The sequence below is a fragment of the Chinchilla lanigera genome, unplaced genomic scaffold (assembly GCF_000276665.1).
Source record: "Chinchilla lanigera isolate Chin_1 unplaced genomic scaffold, ChiLan1.0 scaffold00071, whole genome shotgun sequence".
Taxonomy (NCBI): Eukaryota; Metazoa; Chordata; class Mammalia; order Rodentia; family Chinchillidae; genus Chinchilla; species Chinchilla lanigera.
Window position 1 is genome coordinate 2,570,931 of NW_004955472.1, and position 10,561 is coordinate 2,581,491.

General features: G+C 44.9%; 1 protein-coding gene across 1 annotated transcript in view; it reads left to right on the top strand.

The window, feature by feature from the left end:
* The window catches only part of Smu1 (smu-1 suppressor of mec-8 and unc-52 homolog (C. elegans)), a gene marked incomplete in the record, with an annotated part of 30,304 nt that overhangs the window by 683 nt on the left and 19,060 nt on the right, over nt 1–10,561 (top strand). The window contains 5 exon segments of the mRNA XM_005401109.2: nt 1,345–1,555; nt 3,392–3,544; nt 4,782–4,892; nt 8,632–8,760; nt 10,250–10,369. Coding sequence (XP_005401166.2) covers nt 1,345–1,555; nt 3,392–3,544; nt 4,782–4,892; nt 8,632–8,760; nt 10,250–10,369 — 724 coding nt within the window.

Genomic DNA, 10,561 nt, shown 5'->3' on the forward strand with positions numbered 1-10,561 from the left:
CAGGCTGGCCTTGAGCTCGCAAAGATCTTCCTGCCTCAGCCTCCTGAGTGCTGGCATTACAGGCGTGCGCCACCATGCCCGGCCTCAGTGTCTAATTTTGAAGTCTACTCCCTTCACCTCTCCCTGCCAACACCTAGTGAAATTAACGAGTGTAAGATTTAGTAAAGACCCGCTGTGGGAGGAAGGGAAGTTTATTCAGTAAGTACTAAAGTCTAGTATGTGCCTTTCAAAACGTTGGAAGTACAGCAGTGAGGAAAACAGACAGAGCTTCCTTTGTGGGATGTGTGTTTTAGTGGGGGAGTACAAACAGTAGGCGAAAATAATAAGTAAAATACTAAGTGCAGCAAATGGTGGGAAGTGAGAAAAATAAAGCAAAGTATGATAAGGAGTGCTGGAGGTTAAGATCACTAAGTCAGGGCAGGAGGGGGAAAGGACTGCATGCTTTTGGGGCCTGAGTGATGGCTATAGTAATCATTCTCCCAGCCTTGACCCCGCCATAGCAGTAACGTTTGCTGCGTATTCTTATTATCAGTAATACATACCATTTACTAAATATTTTCTGTGCTAAGCATGCTATAGTAGGATAGTTAACTCTTTCCGACTCTGTAGGATGTTTTTCTTAACAGATGAGGAGGTGTAGAGATGTTAACTGACTTGCCCAAGGTCACAGTAAGTGGTCCAACTCCAATTCAAATGGTGAAGCTTTTAGCTCTTTATTTACTGCATTCTGCTGGAAGCTAGTGGATTTGACTTCTGCAGTGTTAAATATGAGAGATTTGGGGAGAGGAGCGCTTCCTTTGGGGAATGCAGCGTGGAAGTCAGTGGCATTCTAAGGAAAATAGTACCATACTAGAGTATTGGCAGTCTAGACCTCCAGTAGAAGGGCATGAGAGAAAAAGACTACTGCAGGTAGCAACACTTGAAAATGTTTTCCTTCCTTCCCTCCTTCTTTTTTTTTTTTTTAGTTGGGGTCTCATACTATGTTCTGGGTTGGCCTCAAACTCACAGGGGGGTCCTTGGAACTTAGATTTTGTGATTTTTTTTGGAAAGTTTTATTCACATGATAAAGAAATTTAAAGTAGCCAGGCATGATGGGTGGCATATGCCTGTAATTGTAGCTCTGGGGATGCTGAGGCGGGAGGATTGCCATGAGTTTGAGGCCAGCCTTGGCTACATAGTGAGCCCAAGTCTGGCTTGCACCACGTAGCTGGACCTTATCTTAAAAGAGAAGTGGAAGGTAGTAGGGAAATGATTGAGTAGGAGAAATACTACTACTGGGGTGGACTTGACTTTTGACCTCTGGTGAGTGAGGATTCCTGAGCTGGATGATTTGCTTTCTTTCAGTGTGATCCGTCTTATTATGCAGTACCTGAAGGAGAACAGTTTACATCGGGCATTGGCTACCTTACAGGAAGAAACTACTGTGTCTCTGAATACCGTGGACAGTATTGAGAGTTTTGTGGCTGACATTAATAGTGGCCATTGGGATACTGTTCTACAGGCTATACAGTCACTGAAATTGCCAGACAAAACCCTTATCGATCTCTATGAACAGGTAAGAGTGGTGGTAATGCTTTTAACCTGGGGTTGGTTTATTGTTGGCCAGGCCCTGGACTGTCGCCTGACCCCCTAAAGCGTCAGTGAAGCACTGTGAGACTATAATTGTAAAATTCACAGTTGACAGTATACATTTTTTCTTTCTTGGAAAATGCAACATTTTCTCAAATTGAAATTTTTTTTGTAGTGCTAGGGATTGAATTCAGGGAAATTCTAAGTATAAACAGTACCTCAGTTCAGGAACACTTTTGTTTGTGGACAGTTTGATTTCCCAACCAGAAATGTTTAGCAGAATTTAGTTTTTGTTTGCAAACTCTGCATTGGACGATGAATACAACTGTGGCCACCTTTTCCACACAAGCACACACGTGGCCATATTTTCTAGAATAGGGAATGAAGTAAGTTTGTGAACCGAGGTACCCCTGTATTTAACTGATCTGGTGAACTGTGATTCATTTTTGGCTCTAACCACCTGTAGTTAGTGCGGACCCTACAAGTGCTCAGTCCTCTACCAGACTGGTTTTACTTCAGATACTAACTTCACTTGGGGCATGTGCAGGCCACCCACACCTATGACCAGCTGACTACAAACTTGGAGGTTCTCAACCAGCTGTGGTGGTGCATGCCTGTCATTCCAGCACTCAGGAGGCTGAGGCAGGAGGATTTCTGTGAGTTCAAGGCCAGCCTGGGCTTCTTAGGCTGTATCTCAAAATTTAAAAATTGGTGGGGAGAGTTCCAGTGACCCACTCAGGTTTAATAATTTGTTGGAATGACTCACAGTTCAGAAAAGCTCTATGCTTATGATTGCAGTTTAATTATCAAGCATGTAGATCAGCTTCATGAAGAGACATGCAGGGCAAAGTCTGAGGAGGTCTGAATGCAGAGCTGCACTTGGTGTATGTCACCCACCTGACATGTCAGTGTGTTCACTAACCAGAAAGTTCCATGGATGTTTTTATTGGGATTTCATTAGGTAGATGTGATTGATAATTGAATCTTCAAATTTCATATTCACCTCCCTCCTTTCCACTGAAGGTTGGGGTGACTCAGAGCGGCGACCTTCTAACCATATGCTTGGTTTTTCGGGTAACCAGTCCTGTCCTTAGCCACTGCCTTAGCACAAACTCAGGCGTGATCAAAGGGACGTGAAGGTGTATCTGTTGGTTTGCTCAGGCTGGCCTTGAGCTCCGTGTGCAGCCCACGCTGGCCGCGCGCTTACCGCGACCCTCCTGCCGCAGCCTCTCGTGCCGGGGCCGCAGGTGTGCACCGCCACGGCCAGCTTAGAGTGTCTGTTACTGGCAAAATTCCAAGATTTTAGAAGCTCCAAGCCAGGAGTCGAGGACAGACATAAATTATTTATCATAAAACAACATTGAGGAAACAAAATAAACTTTCAAAATAAGAATCAACGGGAAGGGAGTAACCATGGAGGGAGAGAAGGAGGACAGACGGATGGGCAGGGCTCAGGGGAGAGCAGTGGGTTTTCTGGAAATTGCAATATTATTTGAAGTAAAAACAGGGAAATAGGTGTACCGCTTTATGACTGATGTCAGTTCACTAACCCTCCACCCCGCTTTCAGTACCTGGAGAAAGGTTTCTCTGGAGCCCACGGAGATATTCCTGCCTTTAGTTTGCTTTACTATCTGTGTTCTGAAGAAGGCGAGGTTGTTAGTTACCTCAGTCCTTCACCTGGAGTTGCTAGAGCAAAGGCAGAGGGAGCATTTCCTAATACTGGAAATCATTTGGTAGGCCGTGCCTGCTTCAGAAATCTTCCTGAAGTAGGAATGTTACTAAGGCAGTGCACTGAGACATGCATTTTCTTTCCTTCGTCCAGGTGGTTTTGGAGTTGATAGAGCTCCGTGAATTGGGTGCCGCCAGGTCACTTCTGAGACAGACCGACCCCATGATCATGTTAAAACAAACACAGCCCGAGCGGTACATTCATCTGGAGAACCTGCTGGCGAGGTCTTACTTCGATCCTCGTGAGGTATGACTAGTTAGGAAAAGAAACTTGTTAACTGACAATATGCAGTACTTTTTTTTTTGATCATTTCATCGGACATTTTGTGAATTTGCTTTAATTTTTGAGAAGGATGCTTTTCTGTTTACCTATGTTGGCTAAAATTTCGTATGTTAGAGAAAATAGTCCTGTTCAGTTCTCTGAGTCCTTCCAGTCTTCTCTCCTGTATACAGTCCTGATGTTGGGGTTGTGTGTTGGTTAACGGCCCAAGGCCCTGGGTTGAGCCCTACCGCCACCACTGCACACACAAAGAAAGGAAAAGGTACCAAAAGAAAGAAGTGAACAATCTTATTCTGATAGCATTTCCCCATTAGCCCGAGTACTTCCTTGCCCACAGTAGCCGGACTGCTGCTGTGCTCGCCGAGGGTGTGTGTCAGCAGCAGCTTTTGCAGCCATTTCCATCCGCGGAAACCCGTGCCTTTGAGCGACGGTGCACACTGGAGCACGGTAGTGGCGGCTTCATCCCTCTGAAGCCTTGTGTTGTGTGTGCGTGTGTGTTTCTTCCCCATCTAACCTTTCGCTTCTCAGAGTGAAAGGAGGAAGAATTTAATAGGCGTCGGGTAATGCAAAGGTGATGTCAATGTTATAGACTGAGAATGAAAGGAAGGAGTTTAGGTACTAGGACAGGATTTATGAATTTATGAATGTTAGCGGCAATGACGTACTTTGGGGTGGGGTGTCATTTGATTGAAAGACATTTTTATTTATTATTTATTTTTTGTTTTTGTTTTTGTTTTTTGAGATAGGGTCTTGCCATGCAGTTCAGGCTGGCCTTGAGCTCACTTTGTAGTCCAGGCTGGTCTTGAACTCGCAGTGATCCTCCTGCCTCAGCCTCCCGAATGCTGGGATGACAGGCATGTGCCACCACGCCCGGCTTGAAAGACATTTTTAAATAAGAGACTCTTTTGCTCCTGTAAATTTTTTCAAAAACTAGAAAAGTATTGCTGGCTTTGGTGGTGTTTACTTGGTCTCTTTTCACAAAAACTATAGAGTGGCTGACATCATTTCCCTCATACTTTCGAGATGTAAGTGAGTAGAACTCGGAAGCCATTTTTAAAAACTAAATTGATTTTTAAAAACTAAATCTATTTAACTGGGTAGTTTCGTGTTTTTCTCCTGGGAATGTTTTGCTTGTTTATTTTAACTGGATACACATATCTTGTCGTTGTGTCTTGGCAGTAATGTTACGCCTCTCCTTTTTCAGGCATACCCAGATGGAAGTAGCAAAGAGAAAAGGAGAGCAGCGATTGCCCAGGCCTTGGCTGGGGAAGTCAGTGTGGTGCCTCCGTCTCGCCTCATGGCGTTGCTGGGACAGGTAATTAAATGCTTGTGGGCCTGAAATCACCCCGAACTCTCAGTACTGTCTTCTGCATGTGTATAATCTTTCTGTCCCAGCTAAAGAAATCAGGCAGTGTAAAAACTGGGGACTGCCTGTTGAGCTGCTTGTCCCAGCATCTGTGGCCGTGCCACCCTTCCTCTTCTCCGGGAGAGGCAGTGTTAGAGTGGTGGTTAGGAACGGAAGCTCTGGCTGGGTGTGATGGTGCATGGCTGTAATCCCAGCTCTCTGGAGGTGAGCTCGGCATCAGCCTGAGCTACGTAGTGATTTCAAGGCCCCCTGAACTACCGAGCTCGATGATCGCAGACAGGAGAGACAGGTGGGGCACAGGGGCCAGGGGATATCTCTGTGGAGGGCCAGGGGGCCTCGTGAAGTGGAGCCCCGGACTGACTGAGACTCGGATTTATGGAGGAGCAGCAGAGCCATAGTGGTGCTCTAAAGCAGGTGTTTGCTTCGCCGAGCAGGCGAGGCGTGGGGGCAGTTCGGCTGAGTTACGTTTATCTGGCTGTCCCCTGGGAGCTCGCTTGTTTTCCCTGCAAGGCCCGTCTGCTTGGCTTGGCAGAGCCGTCTCATCTTCAAGCTGTCCCGGCTCCGTGGGCTTAGCAGCTCCCCCCGCCCAGCCTGAGTGCACGCTGACTGTTCGGGCGTCACAGAGAGCTCCCCATCTCTCCCGTTCCGTTTCCTTAGCGGTTGTTTAGCCAGATGGTGGTGTTTTTGGCTTGCCCATGCAAAGTGTAAGTGCAGTTCAGTTGGATTTTACAGTCTAGACAAAGGAGAAGGAGAGCAGTTAATGACAAGGCAGATGGACAGCTGACCATGGCAAACATGGCCAGCAAGAGGGTTTCGGGCATCTTCTGTTGTCTCGTGTGTTGGAGTACTTCCTGTGCTCACTGTGTCATTCATTTTAGGCCCCCCCGGGTCATCGTGGGAGCTTAAGTTGTCCCTGGCAACAGGCAGGGAGGTGGGTCTCTCTTCTCTTCCAAGTAGAGGTTCTCAATCTGGGGAATCAGGTTCTGTCTCCCAGAGGCCACTGTAATGCTTTACCAACCGTGCTGTAACCAGGCTGGTCCTTGCTGTAACGGTACACAAGTAAACCCCAACCCCACATTACTGGAGAACAGGTCCCTCTCAAAGCCTTAATGTCTTTCTAGAACTAGTGAGTGTTCTGTGTGTGTGGGGTTAGAAACCCAGTGCTGTTTCCTTCACTGAATTTTCCACTGTCTGTGGGCCTTAATTTGTGCTTTAGACCCTTCCTTGATCCTGGGCGTCCGCTTCCCTCCTCCTCGTCTTCCTCACGTTGCTGTATTCTAGCATCTGGATGGCCACCCTTAGAGAGGCTCTTTCTCTGCTGCTTACAGCTCTGCCATCTTGGTGCTCAATATCTGAAGCAGTGTTAAATTCCCCGTGAGGAATGGGAGTCTGAATAACCTGGGAGTCGTAGTTAGATAATTGATTAACTTTCTTTCTACCCATGATGATAAAAACTTAGGATAGCTTCTGATGTTTTTATGGCCTGTATGGCTCAAAAAAAGCCAATTGAAAATTTTTAATGTAGGAATTAATTGTCTAATAAGTCCAGTAGGTAAGCAGGGAGTGGAAAAAGAAACAGTTGCATAGGAAATTGTGGATCTATATGACCCAGTTGACACTGTTGAATAGCTTATTCCACTAGCTATAAGACGTGAGGGGAGGACACATCAGGATCACCCGAAAGGGAACTAAGGAGGTGTGTGCTTTGGTGCATAGGGATCTCTAGGCTGAGACAGAGCAAGTTAATATCACCTAGTAGTTTTTGAAAATCATTTAAAGTAGTCAGTGGTCTCTCAGAGTAGAAGACTTTTGGAGCTTGTCAGAACCCAATTAATTAATGCAGGGGGAGGCTTGTTTGGTGATTTATCAGGTGTTCTCATCAGCGGGAAACTTTGGACTTGTTTTAGCAGTTGATGATGTAGCTTTAAAAGCTCTAGGGGGTCTGTAGTATTCAACAAGATATCATCTGTGTAATGAAAAATAATTGCTTGAGGCCACTGTTGATTGGTGTTAGTGCCTGAGCCACAAAAGTTTGACATATAGTAGGACTATTAAGCATACCCCGGCGCAGCACTTTCTAGTAAAATCCCTAGTCGTGAGCTGAGTTGTTGATGGAAGGGTGAAAGCAGATGTTTCACAATCTTAAGGGCCAAAAAAACCGTAAAGAAATAGTCTTTTGGATCAGTCACTATCAATGGCCAGTGCTGGTGAATCATACATGGGGAAGGGAGCCCAGGCTGTACCTCCCCTGTAGGAAGAATGGCTTCATTTGTCTCATGGAGGTCACGCAGTAATCTCTATTTCCCTGACTTTTTCAGTGTGACAAAAGTAGGAGAATTCCAGGACCCTGGGAAGATTTTGTATGTCCCTGTTGTAATTGCTCCTGTACTGAGTTGAGCTTAACTCCTCTTTTAGTGGCCACTGCCCAACCCAGACCGGCTCCTGCAAGGGGAGTAATTAGCAGTGGCACTTAAGAAAAATGTGGACTATCTAATGAAAAACTCCACCGTGGTAATAGCCCTGCTCCAAAGATCTATGGGTATATCGGTGATATATGGCTGGATGAGTGCTGTTTTTCCCCTTGGGCCAGTCACAGAAAGAATACCTTTGCTTTGGAGCACAGAAGACTGGTAGAATGCCTACCAACCCAGAGGAGGTTCTTTGGCCAGGCCAAATTTGGGGCATTGACTTTGCAGTAATGGTAACATCTGCTTCGGTGTCTAGCATTCATGGTTATCACTCGTCCATTCACTTTTTACCTTCTGAAATGTAAGTAACATTTCTTGTCTGCTGTTGTGACTTTATCTTTTTATTTTTATTTATTTATTTATTTTTTATCTTTTTGAGACAGGGTCTCTCTATTTAGTTCAGGCTGGCTTTGAGCTCACTTTGTAGCCCAGGCTGGTCTTGAACTCGCAATGATCCTCCTGCCTCAGCCTCCCGAGTGCTGGGATTACAGACTTGCACCACCACGCCCGGCTTCTTTGTCTTTTTAGATATGTGCCGTTTTTATTCTTCTATTACCACTTTAGGGAGAAAGGAAAAATGAACTCAGGTGTTCTTCCACATTTAATCGGTTAAATGTGAAGGGAGAGGCATTGGTTCTCAGCTGGCTTTGAGGTCTCTGGCTTGTGACTTAGTGAAGCACATTTCATTGGGCATTGGTGGTAGAGACTGGGGATTGTACCATGTTAAGTAACTGTAACACACCCATTAGACAACGTATTTTATAACTACTATGAGATAATTATGTTAGAGTGTGATCTGATGATAGCTGAAAAAAAGAACCTAAAATTTTGCATGTAGTACGACTACTAATAGAGTTAAACACGTTATGTAAGAGGAGAAAAGATGAATGTAGAGTATAAAAAACAGTGGCCATGTTTGAGTATTAGAACTATGGAAACTTGTGTTTTCTAAATTTTGTTGATGGTAAAAGACCCTTACCTGTAAGGGAGTTAGGCATGGGGGATAGGTAGCTCAGAGTCCCCTCATACTTGGAGATCAGCCTGCATTTTGGACACAGCCTATATTCCTTACGTTGTGTTTGCACAGGCAGAGATGGCTGGCGTCTGACAGGCTCACTGCTTCCTCTGAACCTTATCCTTTTAGGCTTGGTTTTGTCTGAACGGTCATGTGCAGATGTTAACAGCACCTGAGCAGGTTGTTACACTTTCTTTTTCCATAGGCGCTGAAATGGCAACAGCACCAGGGGTTGCTTCCCCCCGGTATGACCATAGATTTGTTCCGAGGCAAAGCTGCTGTCAAAGATGTGGAAGAAGAAAAGTTTCCTACGCAGCTGAGCAGGCATATTAAGGTAAGCTCTTTAGACACTCCGTTGGTAATCCTTTGTGGAGGGCTCATCATGGGCTCGGGGTGGCCCTGCAGCAGGAGTTTGGGTGCTTGAGAGCGGAACTCCTTCCCTGGCTCTGAGGCTCAGGGTTGCTGCTGGCATCCGTCGGGGTCCCGTTGCGGCCCAGCAGCACAGCTCAGATGTGTGACCAAGTGGACATACGTTTGACATCTGGCCTGTCATTGGCCATCCTTTTCCTCTCAAGGCGGGTACATTTGGAGGAGTGTTTAACTCTGGTTAAACCTGGACTAACTGTAAGCTTTCTGCATACTTGTCCTATTCAGCCTTTGGTTTTTGCCTGCTGTATTTTAGTTAAAAGGCCAGGCATGGGTTGTAAAGTAGGCTTATGTGATACTTAAGGCAGATTATTCTGTCATTTTGTGACTGATTCCTTTTTTGGTGTGTGGGGGTGCTGAACCTTGGGCCTCTCCTATACGAGGCAAACCATTCTACCTTTGAACCACATCCCCAGCCCTTATTTTGTAATTTTATTTTGAGACTTTTCTAGGAAAAACAACAGCCAAAAGAACAGCTGCAGTTCCCAGAATTACAAGTATATTTGTTTGTTTTTGCAGCATGTCTTTGGATTTGTGTTTGAATTCATTCACAGATTTTTAAATATTTCATATTTTCCTACTTTTTTACTTTAGCATTTTATTTGATTTCTTTGAGACATGGTCTCATTATGTAGTTGAGGCTGGCCTTAAACCCACAGCAATCCGCTTGCCTCAGCCTCGGGAGTGCTGGGATTATAGGCGTGCAGTAGCGTGCCCCAGCTAGTGCAGCATTTTAGATTTGTCTTTTGTGGATTATATATTCTAACTTGCATGTAATGATATTTTTAAGCATTATCCTAATTGGCCTGCCTGAAGCCTTCAGCTGAGTAGAAATCCATTGTAATTGTGCTACGAGGCTAAGCTTTTACAGTACAAACACTTTGTGGTTTTGGCATTGGAAATGAAATCTGCATTAGAGTGTTTTCTGCGTTCTTCCATCTCTAATTTTCTATGGTTTTCGTATTTTATTGGGAACATCGTCAGTGGAAAATGATCTGTTGGCTTTCGTTAGTCCTTGATTTGGTCAGTCACATGGTATCACTTGGTTAAGTGAAGGTCATGAGACAGTGATGGAAAGTTTGTTTACAAGGTAGTGGCGGAAGGTAAACATTTGCATTGAAAATTTGACCCCTTTGTGCACAGCAGCATATAGGCCATACTGAGTGTGACAGTCATGCTAGTAGTTGTAGCTGACTCTAGCAAGACTCCAGTCTGAGGAAGACATAAAACTGGTCAGAGAAAACGTCCCAGCTCCCGGTGTCCAGATGTGGAGACACTCCTCCAGTACATAGGCTAGCTATGACGTTATGTAAGAGCAGGATTTCTCAGAAAATTACAGTAGCAATTGTTTTAAGGACACTGGATAAAAATGCTTTTGTTTCATTTCTTTGAAACAGTTTGGTCAGAAATCGCATGTGGAGTGTGCCCGCTTTTCTCCAGATGGTCAGTATCTGGTCACTGGGTCTGTCGATGGATTCATCGAAGTGTGGAACTTTACTACTGGAAAAATCAGGAAGGTAATATATTTTACTTTACTTTATTTTTTTGGTACTGAGAATTGAACTCAGGACCTTGCGCTTGCCAGGCAGGCGCTTATGCCACTGAGCTATATCCCCGGTCCAGGAAGGTAATGTATTTTAAATATATTAGCTTTCCCAGAGGAAGAATTTGCGACTTTGAATTTCTTTTTTTTTTGTTTGTTTTTTTTT